The sequence below is a fragment of the Thunnus albacares genome, chromosome 5, assembly GCF_914725855.1.
Source record: "Thunnus albacares chromosome 5, fThuAlb1.1, whole genome shotgun sequence".
Lineage (NCBI taxonomy): Eukaryota > Metazoa > Chordata > Actinopteri > Scombriformes > Scombridae > Thunnus > Thunnus albacares.
In genome coordinates this window covers 2952694-2965526 of record NC_058110.1, presented here as the reverse complement: position 1 = coordinate 2965526, position 12833 = coordinate 2952694, and the positions used below count along the sequence as shown (strand labels likewise).

At 38.4% G+C, this 12833-nt stretch overlaps 1 protein-coding gene across 3 annotated transcripts in view; it reads left to right on the top strand.

Moving 5' to 3' along the window:
* Positions 1–12833, top strand: part of plod1a (procollagen-lysine, 2-oxoglutarate 5-dioxygenase 1a) — a 38208-nt gene that overhangs the window by 17277 nt on the left and 8098 nt on the right. For all 3 annotated transcript variants that reach the window (XM_044351222.1, XM_044351224.1, XM_044351223.1), the window contains exons 7-16: positions 656–753; positions 1716–1817; positions 2000–2131; positions 2564–2685; positions 6747–6851; positions 7041–7166; positions 9904–10045; positions 10176–10289; positions 11921–11986; positions 12349–12453. In XM_044351222.1, the coding sequence (XP_044207157.1) occupies positions 656–753; positions 1716–1817; positions 2000–2131; positions 2564–2685; positions 6747–6851; positions 7041–7166; positions 9904–10045; positions 10176–10289; positions 11921–11986; positions 12349–12453 (1112 nt within the window). The remainder of the gene's footprint in view (positions 1–655; positions 754–1715; positions 1818–1999; positions 2132–2563; positions 2686–6746; positions 6852–7040; positions 7167–9903; positions 10046–10175; positions 10290–11920; positions 11987–12348; positions 12454–12833) is intronic.

Sequence of the window (12833 nt, the reverse complement as noted above, 5' to 3'; positions counted from 1 at the left end):
CATACTTAAACACATTTATTTTAGGAATATCTACCACGTGAGAACAATACAGACTGAAACAATAAAGATCTAGGGTCTCATTTATAACTGTTGTATACGCACAAAACAGGGGAAAGACAGGAGAGATTGGCGATGCAGATGGTGAGGTGGTGAATTAAAGCCAGATTGTGAAATAAAACAATAAAAGTCTGTTCATAGCTGTCACTTTCCTTCACCTGCAGCTTCCCGAGTGCAAGTGATGAGCAACGCTGACTCTTGACACTGATTGGTCAGGCATCTCAAGACAGAGAGACTGATTGGTGTGGTGAAAGAAACACATGAACATCAGTATTCATGAATACTTTTGCATGGACGAGATTCAAATATGCACTTTCTGCTGGGGTTTTAACAGGGTAAATGATTGGAAACAGAAAAGAAAAGGTTGCACTGAAAGACCAGACCACCTTGGGAGGGAACTTGCAGATGCTCAATCAATCACGTGGCTTCAGCTCAGCCATCTAAGAGGAATCCATCAAAACATGTTTCAGTTGGCCAGATGGGATGTCAATCAATAACACAGAGGAACACATATTGAGAAAGGCCTATTGTCTCCAAAAGTTGAACTCACCAGTGTGAGTGTGTGTGTGTGTTTGCGTGTGTGTGTGTATGCTTCCAGATGAAGTGGTGTTGAAGTTTGAAGATGGACGGGTACGAGTCAGAAATGTGCTGTATGATACCCTGCCTGTCATCGTCCACGGGAATGGACCAACCAAGGTACTGACTTGTCATAACATACTGACCAATCACATGCTCAACCCAGCAGCCTAATGAAGCTAACCATCAGAGTAGCTCAAGGCAAAGTCAACTGCTGGTACTGGTGTCTTAGTACTTCCAGTACTTAAGGCAATGAGTCTGAGACCATGACACCTCATGTGCCGTGATCAAAATAAAACATATAAAACTGATGTGAAAAGGCATTCTCAACAAGTCATCCAGCAATGAGCAGCCGAATTAGTCAAGATGAATTTTTAGCCGTTAATGGTACAAACAGACTGTCAGTGTGTTCCAAGTCTCTCTGCAAAATATGTTGGAATATGAGCCAAACCCAGCTTTATTACTGTTGGCCTATTTCCAACTGAAATCAGATTGCATATTTTTTATGCTACAGCATATGTATCTGCTCTGTAAATCACCTGAACGTTCCCTTTAAGAAAACTCAATACCCAATAGGGACCCATATTTTTTGGTGTCATCACAGCACCCCTTGTCTTTGCATATACCAGAATGTTGTTGTTTATGTATAACAGAGCAATGATTTATTATCAATTATTTCATTTTAAACAGTATTACATGTAGCATAGAAGCAACTACTACTCCCATGAAAATTTACCAGTGCAGCAGTGCGGGTACTCACATCATCATAACTCTCATCCATATCCATAAAATTCACCAACACAAAGTCAAAACCCCCCTTTTTGTCTATGAACATGGGTACAAGTCTTGTGTCACAGCGTAGCTTGCTGAATGAGAAACCAAACCAAACAAACCAAACAAAGGGATTAGCTTTGTGATTTAATTTGATGTAGTTTTATTAAATTGCTGTGGTATCGTAACAGGTGCACAGTAAATAGACCCTGACAAAGTACTTGTAAATATTGTTTTTTTAATATTGAAAATCAGTCACTCTCTTCTTCAAGCACGGGATATCAGATTGAGAGAACATATTTGTTTTCCAGCTCCAGATGAACTACCTGTGCAACTACATCCCCAATGCATGGACATTTGAGAGTGGATGCTCAGTGTGTAATGAGGATCTACGCCCACTCACAGCTCTTAAGGTCTGTTCACAGGTTTTTGGTCTCCTGATTGACAAATTGTCTTTCCCTCAATCACATTTAATCAATATTCTAAATTATTTTAGCTTTTCAATTAATGTTTTTTCCAACTACCTTTGGTACCAAATAGAAGTGATAATCCTTTTCTCCTGGAACTCCTGGAATGTTTATTTTCCTTCCAACAGGAAAGTGAATACCCACTGGTGGTGATTGGCATCTTCATTCAGCAGCCCACCCCCTTTGTCACAGTGTTTTTCGATCGCCTACTGAAGCTCCAGTATCCCAAGAACAGGCTCAAACTCTTCATTTACAACCAGGTAACAGGAGATGATTTAATGCATCATCTTTAAATTCACATTAAAGGCAAGTGTTACTGATAGATTTTTTTCTAGCAAAATAGTTTGAATAACATGCTGTACAAGGCAGGAGTGGATCTATTATAATCCTCTACTCCAGTTAATGAAACCAGGTTTCTTCTTTTAAGTGGTATTTAAGAAAACAGCTTACTGGAGAAAGCTGACTGTAAACCAGTCACCTCAGTGCATGTAAACACACTGACTGACAAAAAAGGTAGTGATGAAGGAATAGAAACAGGTTGTAAGGTTGCACAAACATGCACCACTGTAACTTATGCAAGGATCCACCTCTGTTAAAGGCTGGCTTTTACGCATATTTAGTGCAACTCTGTGTGATTCAGAGTCCTTCTGTCCACTTCTTCTTTTATCTGTTTATTTCTTCTTTCCCTACAGGAAGCTCATCACGAGCGTCAGGTCAGCTCTTTCCTGAAGGACCATGGAAGTCTTTATCAGGATGTCAAGTTGATCAGGCCTGAAGAAGAGATGGATGAAGCTGCGTCCCGCAACATGGGCTTGTGAGTTATACAAAGAGTGGTTGGCTGTATGACACATCAGTAGTTACAAAGTATTCCTAAAGAAACTGAGCTGCTACAGCATACAGCTCAATTTCAACAGTCACATGAAGACAGTTACAAAGTCAGCCTACTATCAGCTGAAGAATATATTAAGAATTAAAGGACATGTCTCAGCAGGATTTGGAAAAACTTGTCCATGCATTTATCTTCAGTAGACTTGACTACTGTAATGGCGTCTTCATAGGTTTCCCTAAAAAAATCGATCAGACAGCTGCAGCTGATTCAGAACACTGCTGCTTGAGTCCTCACCAAGACTAATAAAGTGGATCATATCACTCCAGTTTTCAGATCTTTACACTGGCTTCCTGTCTGTCACAGAATTGATTTCAAAATACTGCTTATAAAGCACTGAATGGTTTAGGGCCGAAATACATTTCTGATCTGCTGCTACATTATGAACCATCCAGACCTCTTAGGTTGTCTGGATCAGGTCTGCTTTCTGTCCCCAGAGTAAAAACTAAACATGGAGAGGCAGCGTTCAGTTTTTATGCTCCACATTTCTGGAACAAAACTCACAGAAAACTGCAGATCAGCTGCAACTTTCAGTTCCTTTAAATCAAGGCTAAAGACTTTTCTGTTTGCCACTGCTTTTAATTAAACCAAATTTGAGGGTTAAGAAGGGCTGAGGGCTGAGAAGAGTTTGGCTCCAAGGCTGAAGGATGCAGGCATTGCTGGGTAGTCGGTGCTCCGGTCCTGCAGGTCAGAGGGCCCAGGTTACTCCTTTGTGCAGTCCTTACAGAGTTAGCGGCAAGCTAACTCTGCTTCATGGCTCCTGTGCCTATTAAATTAGCCAGCAGATTTGTGTGGTAGCTGCTGGTACTAGATAACTTAGTTATTGAGTCTTAGGCAGGCTCTCGCGTCTTCTGCTGTAAAGAAATGAGTTCTGTGTGTGTGAGAACTAAGCAGCAGGGCTGTTCCCACAGTAGCCGTAAGGGGAAAGAGAGGGAGAGGGAGAACAGGGGAATCTCTAGTTTTCTTAACCTGGGTCTATGGGTGGAGTTCACACTTGGGTGCAAGCAACCAAGGACTCTTTGTTTCTTAGAGTCTTGTGTGTGGTCAGCTGGTGAGACCCAACACAGTATTTCTGTGAGTGTAGCCTTAGAATATCTAGCTGTCATATATTTCTGGATGCTCTGTAGTGAAGCTTTTACTACATGTGCACGGTGCACAGGGAAGAGTTTGAGATGCTTCACAAGAAGCTGTCTGTAGTTATTTACTGAACTGAACATTTACTGAACAGTCAAAAATGTGCTTTTCCTCTTGTTCCTTAACTCTGATGTCGTTCTGTCCTCCGTCCAGAATGTTATATGTGCAGAGTTTGTTTTCACATTCATCTGCTGATGGAGAAAAGTTTCTCTGTGCTCACCTTAAATCTGAGTTTAACACAAGAGCATTATTTATGACATCACAAATACAGTAGTGTGGAGTTAATCAAGCATTTTTATAGATCTTACATAAATAGCCTCTAGAGGTCTAATGTCTATGTTTAAAGTTGAACTGAAATAGTTCATTCTCCTCACCTATTGTGTAAGGAAATATAATTGATAGTGATAGTACTACAGCGATTGGGCAGAATTTTCTGTTTTCTTAAGAGGATGAAACAGTTTTTGGACATATTTGTGGAAATAGTGGATGAGCCTCAAACCTTTGAGTGGGTGTTTCCCATGGCAGCAGTTGACTAGCAACAAATGTCAATCAGGAGCAGTCTTGTAGCAAATGTGAATTTTCATTTCTGTTTTAACAAAAATCAGAATCAGCATCTTTTTTTATTTGCTAAGTATGCAAGCAGACAAAGAAGAAGAAGTCTCTTCCTCTCCAGAACAAGCATACACGGGGAATAAAACTAAAAACAGTGAGTAAAGCAGTTTAAAGTTAAAAATTGGTGTTTCGCCCACGCTGTTCAGTGGAAAGAGGATGTCCAGGAGGGACTGCTGCTAACATTTGCTCAGCTTGTTTCTCTGATAATTTAAGATCCAGACGTTCAGTGACTAAAACCCTTCATCTGGTTAAAAGATACAGTTAAAAACGACCAAGATCTAAAAAGTTTATCATAAAAATGTGGCTGAAAACTGAACAAAAGTCAATTTTTGACAATTTCTTGCGGGCAACCACAACGCTGAAATACTATCATGATGCATATACCACAGACTGTATGGCGTACAGTCTGTGGTAGAGGCCGTTGTAGCAGACAACCACAATGCCAATGTATGCATCTTGTGCACATATACTCTTTGGTAGAGGGAGTATGACGCCATTGACAGGCGACCAAATGAAACGGATTGGTTCTTTGGGTTTTTTTTTTATTAATTCAACTTCAGATAACATAAATGGAGTAATATGACAGAAATATAGAACAAACACATATACAACGCCAGAGATTACAGATAAATATGAAATGAAAATGGTGCAGTAAAAAAATAAAGATATAAAAAGTAAATTTACACAGTACAATTATACTAGTATATTAAATTTGGAGCGCAAATGTAGTTTTCACAGCTTTTCTATTGCATGAGGTAGACAATGTTTTAATGTAGGATTCTGTTTCTTTTTTAAATGTACAAAAAGAGGGATTAACTTTTAGCGCCTTACATTTATGTATATACAACTTGGCCAGCAACATGATAAGATTACATAGAAAATATTCATTGTCCAATTCTCTCCCATAATGAAGCCAAACATACCATCCTTCAAACAACGAACAAAAGCATCATAAATATGGTCTAATATGAAACGACAGATGCCTTGCCACAGATTTCGAGTGTGTTCGCAAGACCAAAACAGATGGAAGACAGTCTCTGGGTCTATCTTACAAAAAGTACAAGATACATCAATATCCTTCTTAAATCTTACTCAAAATGATTTGACAGAATAACAGCGATGAATGATCTTAAAAGAAATTTCTTTAACTTTGTAACCAGTAAATATCTATCAGGAAGAGACCATATTTTTTCCCAACATAAATCCTGAACAAACACATTCCAGGTCACAATTACATATGGTACAGAGACACAGTCAACTTGGAATAAGTTACAGATTTTTTTGTTATTTTTACAGAAAGCAGATAAAAAACACAATTTTCCTATAGGCGTAGTCAACTGGATCAAGTGAAGGTGTCACAGCAGAAGGTGAAAAGACATAACCCTTATAGAGCATGATAACATCAGATGGAATGGCATCAAAAACAATAGCTTTCCTTCCTTATTGAGAAGTTGACTCACCAATACAATACCATTCCTGAACCAACTGTCAAAAAATAAAGATTTCCTTTTGTAACACATATCCTTGTTGCTCTGGAAGTTTTTGTGCAGCTAGCTGGGGTCTTGTAGGATGTGTGAGAAGTGGAATCATTGATTGGAAACAGCAAGTTTTTTTTAAATAATTTTTTGAACATATTTTTGTGTATAATATTTTGAAAGGGGCTTTATCATTCTGGAAGTTTTTGTGCAGCTAGCTGGGATGTGTGAGAAGTGGAATCACTGATTGGAAACAGAAAGGCGTTTTTTTAAAATAATTTTTTGAAATTATAGTCAAATAGTGCATTTTTTCAATTCTCTGTTTGAATCAAACCGTACTGTTATTGGTCGACTGTAAAGTAAATGAAAGCAACATCAAACCACATTTACCCGACAGATCATTCATGTCTTCCAAGCAGAAAACCTCATCACTGTAATAACAGAAGTGTACGCGCAGTGTTGATGAAATATATGAAAGTGATAAGTGCAAGCTTCTGGAAAGCTGTTTCTGTGACTGCTGGTCAAGGTTTTTATGGATCTTAATGTTTCCTCGATGAAAAACAAAGGAGGTTTTATGCACACGGGAGGTTTAATTCATTTTTAACTATATTACAAACAAGAATCTAAGCCAGACAAAAGGCAACCATCATGTGTGGGAATACATGTCAATATGTGTGCTGTTTGACACTGTATTGTTTACATAAAGCATATGTCAGTATTGCTCCTTAAGTTCACATAACGTACATGTCAATGTTTCCTTTCTTTCAGTGATATGTGTCGGAAGGACAAGGACTGTGACTATTTCTTCAGCTTGGACATCGAAGTGGTCTTAAAGAATGAGAACACGCTCAAAATTCTCATTGAACAAAACCTGTAAGTATATTTATCAATGCTGAATTGTCAGTAATAATTCTGTGATGGTCTCTGCTGATGTCTTGGGACTGCTGTAGTCACGACCACATGTAATAAATCTATTCACTTCTGTGAAGACTAATTTAGTAGCTTAAGTTATGTTTTTACTAACTGCACTGTTGTACTAACACTTCTGTAATTGTTCCCAAGTCCTGTTGTGGCACCGATGATAACTCGGACTGGCAGACTGTGGAGCAACTTTTGGGGAGCCCTCAGTGCAGAAGGCTACTATGCCAGATCTGAGGACTATGTGGACATTGTTCAAGGACGCAGGCTGTAAGTTGCTCAAATGTTGTTCTCTAAAGACTTCACATAGGTGTTTAGCTAGACTTTGTAAGATTTGGTTGACAAACTAGACTTGAGAACTTGAGAAACTAGTCCAAATGTCCATAGAAATATCAACTTGTGCATCTGATCACACTGAAAATACAGTATAATGGTGGGGTGTGGCGGAGAGACGTAATCTTAATAAATGTTGGTAATATCCTGATCATTAGTTTATTTTTATATCAGAATGATTATATGTAATCTGTCTCACTCGTCATTGGTAAAAGATCAATTTTATTGAACTCATAACCTACTGTAAATTCTAAAAATAAAAGCATATGTTGAAATGATCCACAACCAAATAAAGGCCTGGTGAAAAGATTGAGCTGCCTTAAATTACCTATAGCTCACATGGTACAAAAGAAAGATATAAGTCTGCACACTGTAGCTCCCTTCGATGCAGTTTACGGAGATATCCGTTAGTGATGTTTGGAGTTACATGCTCTTCTTCAGACTAAACTAAATATTTAATTGCCATCTTCAATAGATCATAGGCTCCAGTCACATGACAGTCACATGATACGTGTGTAAAACCCATCCAATCATTGATCACCATCTTATATACGAGTGCCAACACATATGTAAAAAATTCTACCTGACAAGAACATGGCACCAATAAGTAAACAATCACAGGAATGATCTTATAGTAAAGTCCTCATTGAGACCCATTGGTGTGAGAGTATCGAGTGTATAAATCCAAAACAGTTCTCTTCTCAGGAGTAGAGAGTCAACGTCGCCTCTTCTGCAAGGGCATTGAATAGCTTCAATGCCGATGTATCTGAGAGTGGATATGCTGTGCAGGGCTTTTTTAAGCTTTTAAGCATCTGGGCTTGTTACATCCTGGTTACGAATGGCACATCGGTGTTCTGTGATCCTAGTTTTGAGGGCTCTGGTTGTTTTTCCAATATGAGCAAGACCACAGGGACATTTAAGCATATATATTATATTTTTATAACAGTCCAACGTAGAGTGAGGCAAAGCTGGATGACATTTTGGATCACATAGCCACTCCTGAGACCTGGAGATAAAAGTCAGCACCATATAGAAAATAAATGAGGGACATCTTTTTAGAGTATAGAGGTGCCTCCATTTAAATCTAGCCATATTGAAGATATAACGGCTACTGTCCTGATGCATTTCTTTTGTGCTGTGAGGGTTCTTTCTATATTTCTATATTATATTTTATTTTAAGAGCATGCAGCTCGAAATGTCACCAGTGGATGTCTCATTAAACGCCATTGAAGGGAGCTTCAGTGTGTGGACTTTCATCTGTCTTTTGTACATTGTTTCTTTGGTCCAGCACCTGTTTGAAGTTTATTGGATGTGTACATCTACTACACTTTTTTGATAAAGCTCACATGGTAAATTCAGCACAATTTATATTTCCACTGCACTAATTCCATCATAAAACAACAGAGTCATGTTATCCTCACAAATACTGTTCTTATTTACTAATTATTTCCAGTTGCTTCTCCTTTATGTTTTTCTTATTTTATTTATTTTTTCCTCAAAAAGGGGGGAGTTAGGAAATGGTAGGTTGATACAGAGGGTCAGGTAGAAGAAAATATCTGGCCACCCACTAATTATACATTATGTTGCTGTATATCATGTGTAAACCACACCATGTAAATTTCATGTAAATCGGATGATGTTTGTCATATAAGGCTGACCTCCTGTTGTCAGTAGGTGGTGCTATGACTATGACTCAGTATTGACATGTAAATATGTTCAGGCCTGGACTCTTATCAAGCATGAGAAATTTGCTGCAAGCTGGACAATGTACATTTAAGTTACGATAACTTCCCACTTCATGGCGAATCATTGAAGTTCACTGCATCGCCACGGCAATGAAGTTCAATGAAAACTCAAGAATTTGATAACTTTTCATCATAAAGGTCTTTAAATGACACTGACCAAATTTGAAGTTGGTCGAGTCAAATTTCTAGGAGGAGTTTCTTAAAATACGGTGGCTGAAAATTGCAAAAACTTTTCTAAAATTGCAAAATAAATTCAAAATGGCTGACTTCCTGTTTGACTGAGGGTATGGCTCCAAGAGGCTTTTTTGTGCATCTGGACATGATTCATGGGCCTACCAAATTTTGTTCATCTATGTCAAATTTAAAGGCTTTAATGTTATTATTATTAAATTTGACATTCTACGGGGGGCCCTCGAGTCATTTTGCCACACCCAAGACCAACAACCATATCAGACAACTATATATACACCTTCTGACGTGTGTGCCAAGTTTTGTGAATGTTCGAGCACTCCTAGCCCCTCAAACATAGCTTCCTGCTTCATGGCAAATAATACATCATGAAAACTCAATAGCTTGTAGTATTGACAGTAGCTTAAAAACAATCAAACTTTGCAAAACTGTGTGTAAGCAACTGGCATTAATGAGCGACAGAAAACAGTGTATCTGTTAGATAAGAGTGGCGGTGAGTATGATATGACTCTGTTGCTGTAATGATAGAACTAATGCTTAGCAGAAAACAGGGATGCCTCTTACTAAAATATGATGAAATATACTTATAAGACAAGGGAAATAAGGAGCAAAGTATCTCTGTGACTGACGTAAATAAAGGCCACTATTTCAGAATTTACAGTATTTTAACACAGCCTGTTCCTGATATTAGATCCTAGTGTTAGTATGTAAATTGCCTAAGACTGTCTTGTTTTTTTTAGGGGTGTGTGGAATGTCCCATATGTGTCCAATGTGTACCTGATGAAGGCCAGCCTACTGCGATCAGAGCTCAGAGACTACGAACTGTTTAACTCACACATTTTAGACCCTGACATGGCTTACTGCCACAATGTTCGCAGCAAGGTCAGTAAGAAGTCATTAAGGCAATGGCTGAATCACCTCATTTCATGTGCAGCACTTGTAGTTGACATCTATCTACTATATACTGTTCCCTGTAACATTTGACCTGTTATGTGTATTTTCTTTTTTTCAGGGAATCTTCATGTATGTAACCAACATGCACACTTTCGGTCGCATCCTGTCAACAGAAAACTATCAGACCAATCATCTTCATAATGATCTGTGGCAGATCTTTGAAAACCCAGCGGTGAGATTCAGCATGCCTTTTAATGTATTACTAATAGGACTAGTTTGTAGTGCAGAAGGGGCTCCCCCTTCTGGTGGTTGTTGGTTATTTCAGTGGCTGATATCTCTATATAAAGTGTAGGAGTATTAATACTTTATTATTTAATTACCTTGTTATTGGGGACACCACCTCCTTTTGGTAAGGATTTGTTAGTGCCAGGAGGGAGCACTAACCCTTGTTCAATTTAATCAATGAATCAGTCTCACAATCTTAAGGTCTTGTCCCAAACAGTGACCTCTGTTTACTGCAGCTCAAAGAAACAACCAAACGTCAGAAGAAAGAATCAAGTCATTCCAGGCTGCTCTGAAAGAGTCTTTAGGCCGGATTCACTTCTAGTTTGCAGTATTGCTCTCAGAGAGCAGGTAGAGGTTCAGTTTCAATTATTGTATTCTTCTTCAGGAAGAAGCTGAGGATTCAGGAATAAAGTTAACTGTGACTACGCTCAAATCTTCAGCAGCGTCTACTTCAAAATAAAAAAACTGTACGTGTTTACTTCAAAATTAAATTACTATATGTGGAAATCCAAGACTTAATGTTACTAATAACAATAAACCTCACTGGTAGCGAGAAAGGCGGTGAATCAGATCAATAAAACGTTATTTTCTAAATGTTTCACAGCGGTTACATTCTAAAGCACAAATAAACACGCCCACACCCCCACACACCTCCGCTCGACCCTGCGGCTGAATGCCGCACCGCCTGATTTAGTCTGAATACGGCCTTAACATAAGGGAATTTAACTGTCAATAGAGGGCGGTAGGGTCACATATAGTACAAAGGTAATAAAATAAAAGTTCAGTATCTCTTTAATACATAGTCACACAACTATAAAAGTTATACCATTCTTCTTGTATTTACAAGACAAGTAACATTACATAACTTGCATAATGATTAGATATTTAATTTACATGAAATTCAGGTTTTGCTCGGTTTTGCAGGGAGGCTTCACAATAGTCCTCAGGAATGTGAGTTAGAGTTTATAGCTTTGGTGTGGTAAGATAAGAGAGACGGTGTCCCATTTAAGGTTGGGGCTGTTTGGTCTTTCTCCAGTCCAAGTAGCCTTAGGGTCAGTTTTATGCTTTTAGTTCAGGCCATAATTTTTGGATGTTTGGTCAGAAATGGTCTCTTAGGGGTCTTTCTGAGTCTGTTGAGCATCATTGATCAACCCCCACTTAAAAGCTTACAAAGGTCAGTTCTGTAGCTTGTTTTACCCACGGATTATCTATGAATCACGTAAGTGGTCCTACAGAAGGGAGTGCAACTTGATGCAATTTGGACATGCAACATGTTCAATATTAATAAACTTGGAATAACCAAGCGATCAGTTCAGCTCTGTTATGCTTTGGGGGGCATTTTGCTGGCATGGTTTGGGTACATTTGTCCCCTTAGAGGGAAGGGTCACTGCAAATCAATACGAAGTTGTTCTGAGTCATCACCTTTATCATATGATGAAACATTTCTATCCTGATGGGAGTGGTCTCTTCCAGGATTAAAGTAACTAGTAGCAGTGGAAAGTGCAACAGTAGCAGGAATAGATCCAGTTGTGCCCTGTATTTGCACTGAATAGTATGTATGTTTTGTGCTTCTTTCAGGACTGGCAGGAACGCTACATTCATGAGAACTACACTCGCATCATGAAGGATAAACTGATTGAAACTGTGAGTTACAACACAAGTTGTCCAACAAACACCTTAAAGGAGCAGTGTGTAAGATTTAGTGCCATCTAGTGGAACAGAGTTGGCATAAATGGAATAAAATATTCATAAGTATGTTTTAATTAGTGTATAATCACCTGAAAATAAGAATTGTGTTTTCATTACCTTAGAATGAGCTCTTTATATCTACATAGAGAGCGGGTCCTCTTCCACGGATCCTGCCTTTTTGAGTTTTTCAGTACATGAGTTGTCCACGTTGAATCACAGTAAAAATACAGATTTTATATAGAGAACTCTTAATGACAGTGAACACTTCTGGTGGTTATCTGGTGGTTAAATTGTGCCGTGTATTTTCTGTGCTGCAGCCTTGTCCTGATGTGTACTGGTTCCCAGTTTTTACCGATATTGCTTGTGACCACATCATTGAAGAAATGGAACACTTTGGGAAGTGGTCAGGAGGAGGCAATATGGTATGTTATCATCCTGTATCAAATCTACTGCAAAGATTTACTAAGTGAAAAATTAGTATAGAAGTTGTTTTTTTTTCTCCTCTAAAAACCACATCAAGGATTTCTCCCCCTGCTCTTTGCAGAGCAGTTTACATCCACAATGAATTTGACATAAGAAGCAGTATGTGTCATTTTTTGTGTTATTTTGATACCACTTTTACTGTAGTATAATAAGCAAGTCACAACTTATTTGAAGCAGTCTTCCCAATGGATTTAATTTTTACAGATATAAATATTGTTTTTCTTGTAGCCAGAATGGAATAGATAGAAGACAAGTTTGTTTTGTCAGTACTCTAATGACTATGACTGTAATGACTTTAATTAGTTCTCCCCTTCCCTGT